Genomic DNA, 22,121 nt, shown 5'->3' on the forward strand with positions numbered 1-22,121 from the left:
ACAGGCTGACCAGCAGAGGTCGCTGCAGAGCTACTGTCATGGGAACTTGCTGAATGAATAGGGCAAACGATGAGGTCTTAGAGGAGGGAAAACCCCTACAGCTATAAGCCCCCTGGGGCATTTGATCTGGCACTGGGCAGTCTTGTCTCTAGCCATTTTTTATTTTAATTATTTTTGCAATTACAGCAAATTCCATATATATTTACACTAGGTGTCTTTTTTCTTCCTAGGCGACGGCTCCATTTTTGCACATAGGGGCTCTAGTCGCCATCAGTATGCTGTCCTGGATCATCGCTGGTCAGTTTGCAAGATCAGAAAAGGCCAGTGAGTATTAAACGTGATTTACTGTCCCCTGTGATTTACCCTAATATTCATGATATACCCTGAACATTCTCTTTTGGTGCATCATGTATTTTAACGGCCTTAAGAAGTTGCCTAGTTGCTGCTGTTTGTCCCGTCGGGGATCCTGTGATGCGCGTTCTTTCACTACGGAGGCTCCTACTCCGCGGTTCTGAACGCACGCAGGGGGGGGGCGGAGCGTTTGTACATCCATGGAACGTGCCTTCTATGTGCCTCATGCCTCACTAATGTCATTAGCTCCTTGTGCTTTGATAGGCTGAATAATGATTCAGCCCCATCTGCCGCCACTGTGTGCAGGCGATGGATGCACTGTGATATTAGTATATAATAATATAGGTTATAATGTGTAAACTGACGGACTTAGTACATGGTATAATACACTGCGGCCTCTCTCCAGTTTTTCAGATCTTCCTGATCCTGGCGTATTTGGCTGTAGTAATTGCAATATACCTCGTGCCCCTCACCATCTCCTCCCCCTGTATTATGCAGAAGGATGACCTGGGGCCCAAACCTTTGATTATTGGCCATCGTGGTGCACCTATGGTAAGGAAGGTTGCTCAATGCTCCATTCCGGAACGTTGTACTTAGACCGTGTTTATATATTATTATAACTGAGATTGTATGAAATGTTTATAGAATTTGTAGCACATTTCTTTACCCTGTAATGCTGGTGTGAGTTTAGTGATAGCATGTCACTCCCAGCACGGAGTCTGGCATTGCAAACAATCAGAGGCTGAAAAGTCACATATGGAGCAGGTGCTGATGTGGGCAGAGGGCACGGAGAATCTGGTAGTATGCAGAAAGGGTGATGCTGCCACCTAGTGGAAGGTGTGGGATGTGCACTGTAGTTCCCAGCTGAACTGCAGAGTGTGTGTATGGATGTATATGTGTGTGTGTGTGTATGGATGTATATGTGTGTGTGTGTGTGTGTGTGTATGGATGAATATGTGTGTGTGTGTGTATGGATGAATATGTGTGTGTGTGTATGGATGTATGTGTGTGTGTGTATGGATGTATATGTGTGTGTGTGTATGGATGTATATGTGTGTGTGTGTATGGATGTATGTGTGTGTGTGTGTGTGTATGGATGTATATGTGTGTGTGTGTATGGATGTATATGTGTGTGTATGGATGTATATGTGTGTGTGTGTGTATGGATGTATATGTGTGTGTGTGTGTATGGATGTATATGTGTGTGTGTGTGTATGGATGTATATGTGTGTGTGTGTATGGATGTATATGTGTGTGTGTGTATGGATGTATATGTGTGTGTGTGTATGGATGTATATGTGTGTGTGTGTATGGATGTATATGTGTGTGTGTGTATGGATGTATATGTGTGTGTGTGTATGGATGTATGTGTGTGTGTGTGTGTGTGTATGGATGTATATGTGTGTGTGTGTATGGATGTATATGTGTGTGTGTATGGATGTATATGTGTGTGTGTATGGATGTATATGTGTGTGTGTGTATGGATGAATGTATGTGTGTGTGTGTGTGTGTGTGTGTGTGTATGGATGAATGTGTGTGTGTGTGTGTATGGATGTATATGTGTGTGTGTGTGTGTATGGATGTATATGTGTGTGTGTGTGTATGGATGTATATGTGTGTGTGTGTGTGTGTGTGTATGGATGTATATGTGTGTGTGTATGGATGTATATGTGTGTGTATGGATGAATATGTGTGTGTGTGTATGGATGAATGTATGTGTGTGTGTGTGTGTATGGATGAATGTGTGTGTGTGTGTGTGTGTGTGTGTATGGATGAATGTGTGTGTGTATGGATGAATGTGTGTGTGTGTGTGTATGGATGAATGTGTGTGTGTGTGTATGGATGAATGTGTGTGTGTGTGTGTGTGTGTGTATATGGATGAATGTGTGTGTGTGTGTGTATGGATGAGTGTGTGTGTGTGTATGGATGAGTGTGTGTGTGTGTGTGTGTATGGATGTATATGTGTGTGTATGGATGTATATGTGTGTGTGTGTATGGATGTATATGTGTGTGTGTGTATGGATGTATATGTGTGTGTGTGTGTGTATGGATGTATATGTGTGTGTGTGTGTGTATGGATGTATATGTGTGTGTGTGTGTATGGATGTATATGTGTGTGTGTGTGTATGGATGTATATGTGTGTGTGTGTGTGTATGGATGTATATGTGTGTGTGTGTGTATGGATGTACATGTGTGTGTGTGTGTATGGATGTATATGTGTGTGTGTGTGTATGGATGTATATGTGTGTGTGTGTATGGATGTATATGTGTGTGTGTGTGTATGGATGTATATGTGTGTGTGTGTATGGATGTATATGTGTGTGTGTGTGTATGGATGTATATATGTGTGTGTGTGTATGGATGTATATGTGTGTGTGTGTGTATGGATGTATATGTGTGTGTGTGTATGGATGTATATGTGTGTGTGTATGGATGTATATGTGTGTGTGTATGGATGTATATGTGTGTGGATGGATGAATGTGTGTGTGTGTGTGTGTGTGTGTGTGTGTGTGTGTGTATGGATGAATGTATGTGTGTGTGTGTGTGTGTGTGTGTGTGTGTGTATGGATGAATGTATGTGTGTGTGTGTGTGTGTGTGTGTGTGTGTGTGTGTGTGTATGGATGAATGTGTGTGTGTGTATGGATGAGTGTGTGTGTGTGTGTGTATGGATGAGTGTGTGTGTGTGTGTGTATGGATGAGTGTGTGTGTGTGTGTGTGTGTGTGTGTGTGTGTGTGTGTGTGTGTGTTGTGTGTGGATGAATGTGTGTGTGTGTGTATGTGTGTATGGATGTGTGTGTGTGTATATATGGATGAATGTGTGTGTGTGTGTATGGATGAGTGTGTGTGTGTGTATGGATGAGTGTGTGTGTGTGTATGGATGAGTGTGTGTGTGTGTGTGTGTGTGTATGGATGTATATGTGTGTGTATGGATGTATATGTGTGTGTATGGATGTATATGTGTGTGTATGGATGTATATGTGTGTGTATGGATGTATATGTGTGTGTGTGTATGGATGTATATGTGTGTGTGTGTATGGATGTATATGTGTGTGTATGGATGCATGCGTACTCCGTCCGCGCTGGTTGTGATGGCACTGCTGGGCTTGTGGCGCTGCTCATTTTGTGATTGGTCGTGTGGTCGCGCGCTGAGTGCTTGCTGCGGGCGGTGACCGTTATGTTTCGTTACACAACTGACGTGTGTGGGTGTGTGTACAGTGTGTGTACAGTGATTCACTACGTGATGTGAGTTCCGGCACCTTTTTTCTTACAAAAAAAGCACTGTTTTAAGCGTTGTTAGTACAATAGACTTTCCTGGAGAGAGACGATCGTGTTCACAGACTGCTGTAGTCCTTGATGAGGTCTTTGATGGAAGATTGTGATTCGGGGTCTGTGTGTAAGAACATCCCCTCATTATCCCAGGAGCAGGTGTACAGGCTCAGGACGGATCCTTCCTCACATCTGTGCTGATTACACCCTCATTTCTCAGCCTGGAAGAAGATAAAATAGACCATAATGAGTCTGGAGTGTAGTAAAGTGATGTTGTGTGGAGGAGAGGGCCGTGTCTGAGCACATCTGAGAGCTGATGGGTAATGATGGTAACACTCTGTGCACTCACCTACGTGTCCAGCATGCTGCCAGTTATATTGTAAATAGTGGAACATTATCCCGTTACCAGTGATGACCAGGGAATATTAGAGAGACCCAGGTACACATCTGTACTTGTATCTATTGTCTATTACTGTATCTGGGCCTCTCTGTGTTATTATTGTATACCCGATTATAAAGGATACTTATCTAAATGTACACATCAAGGATTCTAAGGTATACGGTGTGTGCAATATAATTATGCAGCCCAGCCACACACATAAAATTACTTTATAACTGCCCCTTCCCTAAACTAGCCGTTCAGTCATGGTCAACCACTCCTGTGGTAGAAGACGGGACCATTTTTAATAACGCACAATCCAATCAGCTTTATCGACGCTAGAACGCAGTGAACTGTCCAGACCAATGAGCTTCACCAGCATTGGGATCCGTGACAGCCCCTTACATCTGACCCTCTCCGTTCGTGTGTTATGTCATCTTAGCTGTGTAAGGCTCCATCTATAACTGGCCAACGTTTTGGAGAGAAACTTCATCCTCCCCCTCCCCCCCCCCCCCCCTCCACTACAGACAAATGCAGCTCCTCCCACATATGTGGGACAGGGTTCTTGTGGGACCTAAGAATACATTCGTTGGAGCTGCTGTGACATCATTGTCTTGCCCCTGTTTATGAATCAACCAATCCACAGTGTTCATTTCTGATAAGTACATCTGCCAAGCTGTCAGTCACTCTGTGTCTACCCTGAAGCTCCTCCCACTAACATGGCAGCCTGCTGAAGCAGAGTGAGGGAGCGCGGTGGAAACAATTTAGTTAGTTCTAAACACACCAGTTATTTCATGCATCATTCAACTTAGTAATTCAAAACTTTTGATATAAATTAATGTCTATTAGCGGCTTAACTTGCTCTGTAAGACGACTGCACAGTAAATGTGACGTTTCTGGTGCCCACATTCACGTTTGTTTTGCCAGTTTACTGTCACACTCGAGAAGTGCGAGTTGAGGTTTTAAAGAGTTAAATGGAACTTGTGTGTCCCAATTCCTACATTGATGCTGCTGTGATAGGGGTTTGGGGGCCCCCTGCTGGCGATGGTGCATTATTGCGCTCATTGCTTGTGTAGTCTAATTCTTTTAAGTGACCGACACCAATCTCTGCAGGGAACGTTGGTGACTAATATGTGAGGACAGTAACATACCAAATAAATCTGGGCATCTGCACACACCTCTTAATATTCAGCTTTATAATTATTATGGGTTAGAGACATCTCTGAACCATGAGGCACGAGGTGTCTTATGCCTCAGTGAATATTCATGTAATTATGGCATGTAAACTCACAGTATACGGTGGGAGGTTTAATGAATTTTAAATGATGTATCCAATTAGCAGCAGTATTACCAGAGCCTGTGTTCTTGTTGCTGCCTCCGGGGAAACGCTCCAAACTGTCTGTCTGATTTATGGGAGTCGTTCCCTGATTCCTGTGGTCGGCCAGAGCTCCCGTATAAACGATTATCTGAGATGCACATCCAGGAACTGCCAGAGTAGCGCTAGGAATTATAAATGATTATTAAGATTGAGAACTGTCCGTCTAATAAAACCGCTCTGTGAAAAGCTTCGTAGCCGCTGCACCGAGTTACTGTTCAGTAGCGGGGATGGCTCAGGTCATACGGTGTGCGCTGGAGCTGGGTCAGATTATTCTGGATTCTCCTGGGATAAGGATCTTGTTCCACCACTTTTCCTGTAAGAATTTCCAATGAAATTTGTATCTGAGAAACCTTGATATCCCCTGGTCCTGACTGTTGGAATTAAGTACCCTCAAGTGTTAAGTGTTCCGCAAACCAATAAACTGAGACGGGGTTAACCTGGACCTCTCTGGTGAAAGCTGGAAGATATGTGTAGGCGGAATTTCATACTTAGCCGTTCAGTGTCATTGAGCACGAGGTTAAAGATCATTGATAAACGGGGCTACACAGTGGTTAGTATCGCTACCTCACAGCACTGGAGTCATGAGTTCAAGTCCCAACCTAGTATCTATCTGTGTGGCGTATGTATGTTCTCCCTGTTGTCACACAATATTGGGCTATAAAGGTTTGGGGGGGTTGTGAATAGGCTTGTGGAGGTATAGCCGTAAACTGGTTAGAAGATGGATAGACAGGACCAGATTGGTGAGGTAGATATGTAGTCACACAGAGAAAGGATGCGATTCGGGCAGCACGGTGGCTCAGTGGTTAGCACTTCTGCCTCACAGCACTGGGGTCATGAGTTCAATTCCTGACCATGGCCTTATCTGTACGGAGTTTGTATGTTCTTCCCGTGTTTGCATGGGTTTCCTCCGGGTGCTCCGGTTTCCTTCCATACTCCAAAGACATACTGGTAGGTTAATTGGCTGCTAACAAAAATTGACCCTAGTCTCTCTCTCTCTCTGTATGTGTATATTAGGGAATTTAGACTGTAAGCCCCAATGGGGCAGGGACTGATGTGAGTGAGTTCTCTGTACAGCGCTGCGGAATCAGTGGAACTATATAAATAAGTGGTGATGATGATCTCATCTCGCCAGAGATTTTAGGGGTCTGTAGGGTTAGTTTATTTTAATTTCCTTTTTAAAACACATTTTTTGTCCCTACTTATCTTCTTCTTTAGTAATATAATGACGCTACAGAACCTCTCCTGCACTGAGGGTTTATGGGTAACTATGTATATACAATGTATCTGTCATGAACATGGACATTCCTTGGAACAATGCGCGTTTCATTAGTTTGTGTTTATGTGGCAGAGTTTATGTAACCTTGGGAATTGATATTAAAAAATAAATAAAAAATACAGTAATATATTAAACCGGAGGCAGCCAATTTGCTCGTTTGGCATTTGTAAGACATCAACCTATTGAATCACTGATTTGTCTGGCTGCTTTTAACGAATGTCAACCATCAATATGGCTTCCTCTGTTGTAGCAACAGGCGCCCGCCCCCTAATGTGTCTCTTCTTCTTCTGCTTTTCAGCTTGCACCGGAAAACACCTTAATGTCTTTTAGAAAGGCGCTAGAACACCAGACATATGCGCTGGAGGCAGATGTCATGGTAAGGTAAGGCAGTACACAACGCGTTTTATCATTTCTGTAGTACGACGCACCCTCTTTGTATAACACAAATCTGTTCAGCTGCAACTGTACAGTATTAGTCAATGTTCAGCTTCGGACCAATGTCCATCTCCGATGAAGCCACATTTGCGCAGTTGGACGATGGCCACTTACATCGCGGGATGTGTTTATCGTCCAATCGCATCAACCTCCTGTCCCCTGTGACACCTGACTGCTCCCCATCAGATGTATATTACAGCATGTTTCCACCCCTTTACAGATAAGATTGTAAGCTTTTAGGCCAAGGTTTTTTTTTTTATTTCGATCCTGTGTCTTATCTTTCTATATGTCTCAGACCTGATTTAGAGTCGGGCACGAGTCCATTTGCAATACGTAAAACGCGGTTTGGATGGTTAGTGCCAGGGTATTGGTTTAAAAACAAAAAATGATTGAGTATGTTTGTGGAACTACACTTCCCAGCAATACCCGGCAGCCATCCAGTGCTTATAGAACATATAGTTTGTATTTGAAATAAAGATTCGCCCCAATCCCTGGTTTAGCACAGTATTATTCTCCTAGATCCATGTCAGAGCAGGAGGCTGAGCACGCAGTGACAGATCGGTGAGACTTGGACAATGTGCGCTGTGTGGGAGCAGCTCCCACTCTCAGCCTGTTCTCTGTTTGTCAGATGATTATGCGCCGTTACGTGACTGTTTCCTGATGGTTAAACACAAGATCTGTCCTGTATAGAAACTAAGTTTATTTCCCTGGAAGCAGAATGACACAGAGGACTCTGGTACTTCTGAAATCTAAATATATGTTTCTGGAAAGACATTGGAGCGTGCCGCGCTGCCGAGGTTCATTTACGAAGCGCAGATCAGATGAAGTGCAGCGTAAAGTCGTCTTTAGCGCCTTAGATTCTGCTGGAAAACACATGAATTTACAGAGCAAGGTGGCGGTGTTTGTGGAAGATCGGAAATGGGCATTATCCATTAGGAGAAGTTGCGTAGAGCGAGAGTGTTTCTCGCCAAGTATGGACATTGGACGCAGTGGATGGAGCTTTCTTGTGGATCCTTATTGTGCGTAAAGCCATTTCCACAATGCTTTTTTCCACCAGGTCCAAATTCGCGTCTCCTCCTGTACCTTTTAATGGGACATAGTTTGCACCTTTTAATTGCACATCAGCAGAAAAGCGCATTTCTAGGTGCCCAGTAAAAAAGAAAGAAAAACATTTACGGACACAGACTTTTAATGGTAGTTCCTATGTCCCCTCACTCTTGTGATTCACTTATAACTGGAAAAGGTTTTTAAATATTTACTGGTAATGCCACAAAGTCATGGTAAATACGTAGCTGCTGCCAGATCCGCCATCTAACCGCAATGACAGATGCCAGCCAGAATTAAAATGCTTAATTTTGCACTGATTCGGCAGCATCTGTGGTCTAAGCTGATGTAACGGTCGGTCACGGGCAGAAAACGCGCTAAGGGCTGAATAGCAGAGAACTGCAAGAGATTGATGGTTCCCGCTGCTGAGAACACAGATGCGTAATAACAAATGTGTAATAAAAAAATCGAAACTCTGTCACAGTAAATGTTAGTTTATATATTGCTGCAGCTATTGGCGCACGTTTGCATGGTGGAACTAGTCTGAGAGGGGAGAGTAGGCAGCACCTTGAGGTGGTATGCGTGGACCATCTAGGTGTCCGGGTGCACAAACCAGGTGATTATCCAGCATGCACCATTAATCAGGCCCATGGCCGATGTTGGTGGTCCACGTCTGTTAGGGCTGTATTACCACCTAAATTGCAGAACTTGGCTGAGGAGGGGTGAGGGTGTGCTGGAGGGAGCCGCAGCCTTTGTGATTTCGACTTCTTATTGCGCCTCCTGTTCCGCCATCCCCCACAGAGCGTCTCTGGTTTCCTTTCTCTGAGGCTCTGAAAGAATCTGGGGTGCACTAGAACAAAACGCCAGCACGAATCAGCCCTCAGGGCTCCAGTCAAATGGCGCTCTCGGCAGGGTGATTTTACACCTACATCTGAGTGCAGCTTTAAGTGAGCTGGAGTTTTTGTTTTAAGTCCCCCTTCCAATAGCCCTATTCAAATTAGGGCTCAAAAATGACTGTGCATTTTTTTTTAATCACTTTCTCAACCAATGATAAATCCACGTCTCAAAGGTGGTTTATTTAGTGGCGGCATTCACCAAGCTTGTGATTATGGCACTGTTGACATTTGTAGCAAAGACAACAGAACACTTAATGTCTGCTTAATAGAGACACATACAGTTTATGCAGACAATACGGTTGTCCTGTGCAAATCCCAACATCCGTGAAATAGGACACGGAAGTGCTGGCCGGAGCAGGAGATGTTCATATATGTAAAACCTTTTTATTTATTTTTTAAAGCCCCTCTGTATTGTTTTTATTCCCCTAAAATTGTAATGTTTATGGATATAAAATATAACCGAAAAAACTAAATATTGTTTGGCGGTGACTTGCTGTTCACTGGGGAGGTTGAGGAACCTTTGGAATGTTGCAGTACACAAGTCTGACACATTGTGACGTTATGTGACCTCGCTACACAACCTCAACACCCGTTTTTGTTGTTTTTATGTTTCCAGCGTTGACGGAGTTCCGTTCCTAATGCACGATGACACCCTCAGGCGGACCACCAACGTGGATCAGGTCTTCCCAGAGCTCTCCTACCAGCCGTCTACCAGGTTCAACTGGTCCGACCTGGAGAGGCTCAATGCCGGGGACTGGTTTATAAAGGTAAAGACAAAATTGTGTATATATTTATTTTTCAATAAGTCAGCAATGCATTCCACGACCATATAAATTCTTCTATACAGGTCACGTGTACGTGAGGGGGTTTTACTATTCGAGGTAATTTAAAATATGAGGGTGCGTTACTCCATGGGCCACAGTGCAGCCTCTGTTCCCTGGTATCCATGGGCCACACCGTGTATGTATGTATATATATATATATATATATACACACAAGTTAACCCGTGCATGATACTCATGCACTCTAGAAAATGTTTGTTCCCCGGGGGGATGTTAGGGCGGGGCGATTTAGGCCCCGCCCCCTTTCCGACTTCTGAGGCTGCCGGGGGCTGCACAGTATGTGCAGGTCCGCTCGGCAGTGACAGGCAGGGACAGTGTGCTGCCCGGCTGCTCTGATTGTGTTTAAAACACAGCAGCACACTGTCCCTGCCAAACGGACCTGCACATACTGGGCAGCCGTCGGCAGCAAACCCCTGCTGGGGGGGGGGGGGGGCGATTGCCCCGATCGCACCCCCCTGGATCCGAAACTGTACACATGTGTGTTCATGAGGTAAAATTACCTCACGAAAATGAGTTTGACCCCTCAACTCGTCAATAATGTCAGTATACCAAATTTCAGCCCTTTTTGAGGTTTTTTCTCCACACACACTAAGAATTTAGTAGGTCAGTTAACCCCGTGCATGATACTCATGCATTCTAGTCAAATCAAGCTACTTAAGGTGTTAAAAACTCCCCACTGTCACCCCCGGCAACCACCAACCACTCCCCACTGTCACCCCCGGCAACCACTCCCAACTGTCACTTCTCCTTCAAGAAATATATATATATTTTTTTTAAATCTTTATAAACACTTTTAACAATTAACAAATTAAATTAACAAATTAAAAACATCTTAGTATACCAAATTTCAGCCCTTCCTGATTTTTTTTTTTCCACACACACTAAGAATTTAGTAGGTCAGTGTATAACTCTGCCCAGCAGGTGGCGCTGCAGCTTGGTTTTATTTTTTCCACACACACACACAGACGCCACTAGACATTTATATATTAGATATATATATTCTCATGCTCCTTCAGTGTGTCTACCTACAGCACATCCAGTCGTCCTCTCTCATTACCTTGTTGAGGTTCCTCAGCTCTGTTCTCTGCCCTCTGCTTTTCTCTTTATATACCTCCTTCTCTTGGTGAAGTAATACGTTACTTCGACTTCTTCTACCTCTATGCAGACAACGTCCAAACCTGTCTCCCCTGACATCTCGCCCTCTCTTTTATCCTTTGTGTCCTAATGCCTCTCTGCCATCTCCACCTGGATGTCCTAACACTACTTAAACTCAATAAGTGCAAAACAGAGCTCATCGCCCCCCCCCTTCCTCTTCCCATCTCACATCTCCCCAGTCCCCCATGTCTGCTGGCTCCACAGGCCGCCTCACTATGTACATTCAGTCCCTTGCACTGTCTTGTAGCTTTCTACTTTGAGTCATTACCGGATTATGCCTCTTTCTCATTCTCAATGTAACTAAAACCATAATCCATTCTCTCATTTTCTCCCACCTTGACTACTGCAACCTCCTCCATTCTGGCCTTCCCCTCACCCGTTCACCCTGCTTCATTCCATCCTAAAAGCTGCAGTAGCATTGATCTCCTCTCTCGCTGTTCCACATCCGCTGCACCACTCTGTAAAGCCCTACACTGGCTCCACGTTACTTCCAGAATCCAATTCCAGCGGCTCACCCTACCCTACAATGTCCTCACCATCTCCTCCCCTTCATACATCTCTGGCCTGGTCACAAGTTGCACCAACTCTCGTCCTCTTAGACCTTCCTCCACCACCTCTCGCCCTCTTAGACCTTCCTCCACCACTTCTCGTCCTCTTAGACCTTCCTCCACCACCTCTCGTCCTCTTAGACCTTCCTCCACCACCTCTCGTCCTCTTAGACCTTCCTCCACCACCTCTCGTCCTCTTAGACCTTCCTCCACCACCTCTCGTCCTCTTAGACCTTCCTCCACCACCTCTCGTCCTCTTAGACCTTCCACCACCACCTCTCGTCCTCTTAGACCTTCCTCCACCACCTCTCATCCTCTTAGACCTTCCTCCACCACCTCTCGTCCTCTTCGACCTTCCTCCACCAGCTCTCGCCCTGTTAGACCTTCCTCCACCAGCTCTCGCCCTCTTAGACCTTCCTCCACCAGCTCTCGCCCTCTTAGACCTTCCTCCACCACCTCTCGCCCTCTTAGACCTTCCTCCACCACCTCTCGCCCTCTTAGACCTTCCTCCACCACCTCTCGCCCTCTTAGACCTTCCTCCACCAGCTCTCGCCCTCTTAGACCTTCCTCCACCACCTCTCGCCCTCTTAGACCTTCCTCCACCACCTCTCGCCCTCTTAGACCTTCCTCCACCACCTCTCGCCCTCTTAGACCTACCTCCACCACCTCTCGCCCTCTTAGACCTTCCTCCACCACCTCTCGCCCTCTTCGACCTTCCTCTCGTCTCCTTTCTGATATCCACCTCTCATTCCCGCATCCCAGATATCTCCCATGTTGTATAAAAAAAAAACCATTCCATTATAATTCTCTACATGAGCCCTTTGCGTTTGCTACATGATGATTTTTGTTTCACCATTATGACTCACTATGAGAAATATAATACGTAAATGTTGTGTTGCAGTTTTCAAACTTACTAATACAATTATGCTAAGAGAACAATGCTTAAAACACAATGATGGTGACCTGCTGCTTTCTTCTTTCTCTTGTTGCTAAGCAACACACTTATCCTTTGTAAAGTTCATCTTTGCAAATTGCAGTGAGCTATATTACCTGCCCTTCATTCTGCTCCATGATCACAGGGTCTGACTTCCACTGGACCCCGGTCACACGGGCTTTGACATTCATAGTGCTGAAAAATCATTGTTCTGTGTAGGAAGATGAAAAAAGTTACTGAGGGTTTTATTGTGTTCTGCTCTTTTGTTACATCATTAGTCGAACATTTCTATCCTAAATTCATGAGCCCCTCACAGGGGGTTTTCAGAGTGTCTGTAGGTGGTCTATGGTCCTGGCATTTGTCTGCGCCAGGTTTGCAAATTTGGGATCTATAGTGAGTAAGGCTTTGACTTAAAAGGATACCACGTAAACGGCGTTCTCTGAAGTGATGGCTCCATATCAAGTCGTGTTCAGGAAAATAGTATAAAGATGGATTTCAGTGATCAAGACCTTTCTTTGTTCTTTTTCAGAAGCCTCTAGTTCACATGTATGTACAGTTAAGGGGGTATTCAATTGTTGCTTTTAACGCGCTAAAACAAAAAAAAACGAGCACTCGAAAAATATTAGTTTATACGGTAACATGCGCGTTAATACGGTAGTTTACTCGCTGAATTTCAAACTGCGAGATGAAATTTAGCTAGTAATTACCGTATTAACGCTAATATTTTTAGAGCGCTCGTTTGAGAGCGTTAACGGCAACAATTGAATACCCCCCTTAGTTGTAAAACAGAATTGTAACTATTAAAGGTTAGGGAAAACTATTTTGCATTTAGCTGCTTCTTTGTTGAGTTTACTTATTCTTTGTAAATAAGACTAAACGTTGTTACTGTTACAATTTTCTGTTTAGGAGAAACTTATGAATGTATACTGCATAGAAGTTTATTATAAAACTCAGAATTGTTCAGCCACATTAAGAAAACATATTTTCAGTCTAAATTAGCAACAATTATCCAACAAGTTCAACAATGATCTTTTCATCAGATTATAATTGGTTGTAAGAAATGTCTTTTTTCCCCATCACCTTATACAACAATAAACCATCTATTGTGATTATAGCTATTATTGCAAAGAGAAAAGATTTCTGCCTTCATTAGTGTTGCACCCTACTCCCCATGGTGCTCAAGGCTGGTTACTCATAGTCCGATCATTGGTGGTTTTCCTACGTTCGCTTGGATGAGTTATTCACTAGCTCGTGATGAGGCTTCTGTGTCACTTGTAGAATTTTATTGTTGAATTAACATTTAATACAGCACTATTCTGTTTCTTTAAACTCCAGAGCGACCCTTTCTGGACGGTCAACTCTCTTTCTCCACCGGACATCACCGAAGCCGAAAACCAGTCCATTTGTAAACTTACAGACGTTTTAGAGCTGGCAAAGGAAAATAACTGTTCCATCCTACTGAAGGTCCATCCGCTCCCATCCGACCACCCACAGTATGGAAATTATATCAACATCACAGTCAACACCATTCTGCAGTCCAGGATATCACCTCGCCAAGTGAGTCAGATGACCGTGCGCCATAATAATGTGTTTCTACAAGACTGGTTGAGTCTTATACTGAACTGGACACTAGTTGAAGACATCTGACCATACATATGGATGGCCAATGACTTCCCCTTGAGATTAGAAGAAAGGAGACGTACACTAAGGGCAGCCAGTAAAGGTATTGAATTTGCTGGTGGCCGTTTGTTGGAATTTCTATTATGTTTTACATATTGCCAACATAATATTCAGCGTTGTACATTTAGGGGATCATGTTATGAATTATATGCAACAACAAGAAATATTTTGAGAATAGAAAGATGTACCCTCAATTCAATGTATCAGGTAATACTGATGCAGAGACAGTGGTATAAATACCAGGAATGCCACCGTTACCGCGCCTGGTTCCACGGCCTCACACCTAATACTGTATAGTAATGCCTTATGGTACCATCGTCTGATACCGTATGCTGCTAATGAGACCTTGTTCCAGTGAGTGGCCCGAAAATGTCCGTGATGCTCCCTAATAATCCAGTCGAGATGGACTGGGTCATTGTTGGGCATGTTGGTAAATCTGGTTAGAAGATGACCACTATCGGCGGTAACAGGCCCCGGAAGTGACCCTGACGCTCGGCCTAATTTACTGGATATAGTATAATTTGCCCACCTATGTATGTAGCCAGATTGGACCATGACCCTGTTGTTCGGCACTCCGGTCAGCAGTATAAGCCACACTCAATAACATATAAGGTTTAATTAGCTCGGTTCCAGCTAAGTTTTCACCCTATGGTAAAACCTACAATACTTTGTGTGTTCAGAGAGGCGTTGGGTCTGGTCTACCGATGGTCGCACTTTTGAAGTCCAAGTCTCCAGTTCCATAGTAGACAGACATGATGTTCTCAACAGTCCTCCTTTTTTGTCTCCCACAGGTCATATGGCTCTCGGACCACGAGAGGTCTCTGGTACAACAGCTGGCTCCAGGGTTTCAGCAAGCCTCAAATACCAAGAGAGATGCCAAATACATGAGGGACAGAGGCATTACCTTACTGAACCTGAGGTACACGGAGGTCGGCCAAGAAGAGGTCAGGTAGAGAACACTTGTATTTTCTTCTCTATGAGATCGGTTTGTTTCCATATCTGGGAACTGTCTGATTATTTGATGGTTTCTCGGAGTCTCTGGGTTTTTGGGGAAAATCCTCAAGATCGCTTCACCCTCTACCCCCTCCTGTTAGTGTCGTTCCTTCTACAGTTTGCAGTTCCTGACGCTGTTAGGACCTCACATTGTGGAGTCCCAGACTTATAAGCCAAAAATTATCATCATCTTTTATTTATATAGCGCCACTGATTCCGCAGCGCTGTACAGAGAGCTCACTCACATCAGTCCCTGCCCCATTGGAGCTTACAGTCTAAATTCCCTAACACACACACACACACACACACACACAGACTAGGGTCAATTTTGATAACAGCCAATTAACCTACCAGTTTTTGGAGTGTGGGAGGAAACCGGAGCACCCGGAGGAAACCCACTCAAAACGGGGAGAACATACAAACTCCACACAGATAAGGCCATGGTTGGGAATCGAACTCATGACCCCACTGCCAAAATGAACCCAAGCGTGTGTGGGTGGCGACTTAGACTGTAATCACCAATGGGGCAGTGTGAGTGCGTTCTCTGTACAGCGCTGTGGAATCAGTGGCGCTATATAAATGGTGACAATGATCATACATACATACATACATACATACATACATACAAACAAACAAACAAACATACATACATACATACATACATACATACATACATACATACAAACAAACATATTATTTGACTTTGTGGGCGTATTTTAAAAAAAATGTTTTTTTCTTACTACTTTCAAATGTAAGAAGGAGTGTTATATCTGTTGTATTGTATCACACCTAATAGCAAATGATAATACGAGTAAGGTTTCCTTGTACGTATGACCTGGTTCCATGTATGCTACAGGAACAGAGCTGGTCGCATCTTATGTAAATACGCTATTTTTATGGCCAACTTTATGGAGCGTTCATTGCACCCAACATGCTTCTAACTCGCCAGCAGGCCCATGTTATCTAGAATTACCTTCATTTTATTTAAAAATTAAAAAAAATCTTGAATTTTTGTGCGTGATTGATCATAGGATGTTATTGTTCTGTATTTTATGTGTGTTATATAATATATCTGTACTGTGTCATCGGCAGGGAGTATATTTCGGAGAACCTGACCGTCAACACGTACACGGTGAACGAGCTGTGGCTGTACTCGGTGCTGTGGTGTTCTGGGGTCCCGTCCGTCACGTCAGACTCCGCTCACACCCTCAGTAAGGTGCCTTACCCCATCTGGCTATTGGTGAGTGGCCATTTGTAGGTGTCGCTGGACCTGTGTGTTGTAGACGACTAAGGGTGCACTTTATTCTCCTTAGCAGCCTCCGCAAACAGAACAGAGTTACCGCTGCAGCTGGGAGTGCCGGCGTTTCTACGTTTTCTCCGCTCCGTTCTTCCTTGCAGTGATCTCTGTTTAAGGTGTCGGTTGTAATGTTGCCATGCAGCCAATAGGTGGCACTAGAGATGAGACAAACTAATGCACATTTAAGATCTCAGACAAATCATCATCATCATCATTTATTTATATAGCGCCACTAATTCCGCAGCGCTGTACAGAGAACTCACTCACATCAGTCCCTGCCTCATTGGAGCTTACAGTCTAAATTCCCTAATATAGACACACACTCACGCACACTCACGCACAGACACAGACAGACAGAGAGGGAGACAGACAGGGAGAGACTAGGGTCAATTTTGATAGCAGCCAATTAACCTACCAGTATGTTTTTGGAGTGTGGGAGGAAACCAGAGCACCCGGAGGAAACCCACACAAACACAGGGAGAACATACAAACTCCACACAGATAAGGCCATGGTCGGGAATCGAACTCATGACCCCAGTGCTGTGAGGCAGAAGTGCTAACCACTAGGCCACTGTTCTGCCAAATCATACTAAACCTTATATAGAGGCAAAACAAGGAAATTGTTAAGTTCAAAACAAACAAACAGGATAAATGTTATGTAGCAAAAGACTATCCACACCCTTTAATGTCATCCCTGACGAATAGGATTCCGTTTTTTTATGAGACGTTTCAAACTGTATTCTGGTAGCGAGATTGATATTGTTGAAATTTGCCTAAGTGCTCCATAATATCCTGCGTAACCAAAGTGACGGATGCAGTATTGCATTCGGCTGCAGCCGGGGGTGGTGAGTATCCGCGCAGTGAACACTGTGTCCTCCATCTTGACAAATTAGGAAAATCGATGGTTAGCTGCTCGCGGCCGTGGAGCGCAGTGTGTCGTGTGTTGATGTCCTGTCGGGGGATTTCTATGGCGTTGTCGCCAGGACCCCGGGTCCGAATTGTTGTTGGTGACGAGGGGAGTACAAGACTGGATAACTGGGAGGCCGTATCCGTAATCAGCGCAGAAGCTTTCCGAGGGAGAGGTGCAACCGAAAATCAAGGATTTGGACAAGGAAGAAGGAGAGAAGCGAATTGAGCAAAATTATTTAGGTAGAATTGAAAAGAGAAGTCCGCGATAGAAACAGAGTAGAAATTTAGGTAGGCAATAAATGGAAATCTAAAAAAAATATGGGTAAGGACTTGGGGAATTAAAAATATATAAAGTAGAAGTCAAAATGTAATAAAATAAAACTTAAACATAGAAATACAAAGTATAAAATATATTAACAGAGCTGGAAAATGAACAGAATTCAGGATCAGAGCGAAAACAAATGTGGATATTGAAAATCATGAAGTAAAAAGTAGTAGGGGGAGAAGAGAGGGTGAGACGTGGGGCAAGGATAGAAATTGGGGGCAATATGCCTGATATGTAGAATAGGGAGTAGGGAGCAAAGTGTGTAATATATTATTCGTGTTGGTTAGGATATATAATTGGTGATGAGTATAAATGTGGCTGCAAAGGAAACAATAATACATAGATGTAAGTAAACCAATAGTAGAAGTTAAGGATATATAAACAATGAATGTAATATGATAACGATAGTGAAATTAGATGTAAACGTTGGAAAGACTGGAGATAAGGATGACGTTGGGGAAGCAGCCGCTGTGTATCTAGACGTAGAGGAAGTATAGATGAAGGGTAAATGATCTAGTTGGATGCTGGTAGGTATGAGAAATATGTACATCAATGTGGGCTGCAATATGGAATAGTTGTAAATAATAACATAGTAACATAGTTAATGAGGTTGAAAAAAGACACCAGTCCATCAAGTTCAACCTAGTTTGTATCTCCTGTGATCCCTCACTTGGCAACCTCCGATTGGTTGTTTAATAGACTGACTTTCTAATAGAAGCGGTTGAGTGAGGAATATCATTTAAATATCCACAGTAAAAGTAACATGGTCAGTACTGAAATATGGATATTAAATAAGATGGATCAAACTGTGTGAGTAATGGTCCAGGGCTGGTTCTTTGAAGGTACCACAGGATCTACCTTATTTAATATTCATATTAGGATCATCGACTATTCAATCGTCTGTATAGGGAGGGGATCCTTTCTGTAAGGGCGATTAAATTGTGGGATTCCTCACCACATGAGTCCATGATGGTATATTCACGAACAGAGCGTAAAAATGGGTTGGATGAAGTGTTGGCGCAAGCGCAGCCATCATAACCGCTTGGCAGATAAGGTGTGAGTGCCGCGGGGGCACTGGATGAGTGACATTGTCATTCAGTCAGAGTTTTCGGCGCCACGTAACCATTACCGCCCACTATGTCCCCCCTCCCGCCCGCCCTTCTCTGTGGATGCTATCTCCATCTCCTCCCCACTGTCACCCCCACTTCCTAGCCCACCGTCCTCCTCTTCTCTCTGGTATCTGCAGATGAAGTCTCTCTACATCACGCCCCCCCCCGCCTGCCCACATGACCCCATCCACTCAAACCTCCTCCTCTCCCTCTCTCTCGAGGCCTGCTCCCACCTTGCCCACCTCCTCAACCTATCCCTCTCCTCTGGAACCTTCCCTTCTCCTTTAAACATGCTCTCATCCTTGACCCTGCCTCTCTCTCGCCTTATCTCCCTCCTGCCTTTTATATCCAAACTTCTCGAACGGATTGTCCACAACTGTCTCACCTCCTTTCTCTCGTCTAACTCACTCCTTGACCCTCTCCAATCTGGTTTTTGCCCCCTCCATTCCACCGAAGCTGCTCTTACTAAGGTCAATAATGACATTCTTTTCTTTAGATCTAAAGGACACTTCTCCCTTTTTATCCTTCTCCACCTCCCTGCTGATACCGTTGACCACTCCATCCTTTTACAAACTCTCAAATCTATAGGCCTCTAACACTGTCCTCTCCTGGTTTTCCTCTTACCCCACCAACCTCTCCTTTTCGGTCTCTACACATGACTCTACCTCCCCTCCTGTTCCCTGACCTGTCAAAGTTCCCCAAGGTTCTGTTCTTGGCCCTCTGCTCTTCTCCCTCTACACCTCCAACCTTGGTGACCTCATCCGCTACTTTGCCCTCCAGTACCACCTCTATGCTGATGACACCCAAATCTATCTTTCCGCCCCTGACTTCTCTCCTTATGTCTTGTGTCTCCTGCTGTCTTTCGGCTATCTCATCTTGGATGTCTCAGTGATTTCTTAAACTCAATATTTCTTCTCTCTTACTGTTAGTAATACAACTCTCCTTTCTGTCCCTCAAGTCCGCTGCCTAGGGGTCATCCTTAACTTATCCCTCGCCTTCAAACCTCACATTCTGTCTCTCTCAAAATCCTGCTACTTCCACCTCCAGAATATGTCCAAGATACAGCCCTTTCTCATCATGGAAGCCACCAAAACTCTTATTAATCTCTTGCCTTGATTACTGTTTCCTCCTTCTCTAAGGCCTCTCCTCCTGCCTTGCCCCTCTAAAGTCTATCCTCAATGTTGCTGCCCACCTTATTTTTCTCTCCCGCCGCTCTATCTCTGCCGTTCCTCCACCAGTACCTACATTGGCTCCCCATGGCCTACAGTATTACATTTAAACTCCTCACCCTAACCTACAAAGCAATCCCCAAAGCTTCTACTCTCCAAGGCTTCAAGCATGCCCTTAAGACTTGTTTCTTTATTCAAGCCCTCTGTACCTCTAGGCTGCTTCCCTAGCCCTCCTTTCTTAAGCTCAGGCTGCTTCACTGGTCACTACCACCATCACTCTCCCTCATTGTTCCATAAGTAATTTGATCTTCATTAATGGTTATCTGTTTATTCAGTATGTCTGGTCGTTGTATTTTGTTCTCCGTGTAATGTGTAATGGATCACTGCTTACTGTAGCTGTAATTAGAGGTCATGGATTGTGACATTGTTTTTGGTGGTTTTTCTCTACCACTGTGATGTGTCTATTTACAACCTTATTATCTATATAACATGTTACCGGTACCCGCATGCCGGTAGTATTACATAACACTTTTAGCTTGAAGTCTTCCCTTGCCCCTGCAGCATGCAGACCTAATTTAGGCAAAAATTATTTTTCAAGTGGGAAATACCTTTTAAGTTCAGCAGAGCTGATCTGTTGATAGTTGCAGCGAAAAATTTGACTAAACTGCCCCTCCGCCTCACCCAAAAGCCCTGGGATTGCTCCGTGCAGCTCCATCTCCTGCGAGCTCCTCCCTTTACCCAGAGGTCCTGAGGCTACTCCGTGCAGCACCATCTCCTGCGAGCTCCTCCCCTTACCCAGAGGCCCCGGGGCTGCTCTGTGCAGTTCCATCTCCTGCGGGCTCCTCTATTTCACTCTCAGACCCCCAACCTCCACCGACCTTTAAAGTGTGTTTGCTTAATTGATTTGCTGGCCCTGTGTTACAGAACTGACAGCGCCCCGGGATAAAGGGTAGGGGGGAGGGCGGTAAATTAGGACAGTGTTTTCCTAGGTGCTAATGTTGATTAGCATTTATTGGATGGGCTCCAGAAGTTATTGTCTAACCAAATCCCATGGAGAGGATTTCATTATAGAACTTATACAGTGCTGGGGGTTCTGTTGTCTGTCAGACTGCGGACAGGAACTGAGTTTAATTTAGTAATGAGGAGAGATAAAGTTCAGGGTGTGAGTGGTGAAGGAGATGGGGCTGAAGATATTCTTGTTACCAAAAATGATAATATCTGCAGTATATGTCCATATGTATATATTAATAGTAATTAATAAAAATGAGTGCCCACGTTTTTCTGCCCCTGAAAGTTTTCCGACAACTGTCCCAGGATGACCAGTTTCAGCCAGGTCCCTGTATGTCCGTGAATTATACAGCACAGAAGATGTAGACCCTGTGACCAGTCTGTGGTTTGGAGCGAATCCTCCTCATACAGGGCCTTGTATAAAGAGTCCGCTTATATTACACAAGAGCAACAAATGGCATCGGTGCTGTGTATGTGACTGTGTGTGACACAATGCCATCTATCCTATTTCCCTGCCTCTGTTGTATGATTTGCTACAAATCGCATCTCCTCCTAAGCTGGGTACACACCTATGTTATCTTACTTCAGGTGCAATTTCTATAACTATTTCGCCAACGAATGAAAGTCCCGATCAGCAGCAGATTCATGTGTACACACCTACACTATGTACCTTCAGATCTGTGACCTTCATCTGTCATAACCATCTGCTGAGAAGATCCTGACTCTGTACACTGTACAGTTATCTGCCTACACTGCTGGTCTGGAGTGTGTACACACTGCCACATTTGTCCAACATCATTCTATCGTTGATTATGATTTTTAGGAAGTTTATAAAACCAAATCAAACGATACGATGTGCTTTGGTACGATATAACATGATCGTGGGCGCATACACACTAATGTAATATCTGGACAAACGGTCGTTTATCCTGTTATCTACACCATAATCACATAGGTGTGTACTCGGCTCTGGGACCACTGGGAGCGATTTGTCTGCATATCAAATGTGAGTGTAGGTAATTGTTCAAAAATGCCCATAAATAAATATGGATGGTTATGACCTTGCTGATAAATATAATTAATCAGTAGTGAGTGATTTATCCAGTGATCTCGAGTGAAAATG

General features: G+C 44.2%; 1 protein-coding gene across 3 annotated transcripts in view; it reads left to right on the top strand.

Annotated features, from left to right (window-relative positions):
- Positions 1–22,121, top strand: part of GDPD5 (glycerophosphodiester phosphodiesterase domain containing 5) — a 134,182-nt gene that overhangs the window by 100,150 nt on the left and 11,911 nt on the right. For all 3 annotated transcript variants that reach the window (XM_075198543.1, XM_075198545.1, XM_075198544.1), the window contains exons 7-13: positions 231–324; positions 758–903; positions 6,953–7,035; positions 9,646–9,796; positions 13,844–14,065; positions 14,980–15,137; positions 16,274–16,421. In XM_075198543.1, coding sequence (XP_075054644.1) covers positions 231–324; positions 758–903; positions 6,953–7,035; positions 9,646–9,796; positions 13,844–14,065; positions 14,980–15,137; positions 16,274–16,421 — 1,002 coding nt within the window. The remainder of the gene's footprint in view (positions 1–230; positions 325–757; positions 904–6,952; positions 7,036–9,645; positions 9,797–13,843; positions 14,066–14,979; positions 15,138–16,273; positions 16,422–22,121) is intronic.

Source organism: Mixophyes fleayi, chromosome 2 (genome assembly GCF_038048845.1).
Source record: "Mixophyes fleayi isolate aMixFle1 chromosome 2, aMixFle1.hap1, whole genome shotgun sequence".
Taxonomy (NCBI): domain Eukaryota; kingdom Metazoa; phylum Chordata; class Amphibia; order Anura; family Limnodynastidae; genus Mixophyes; species Mixophyes fleayi.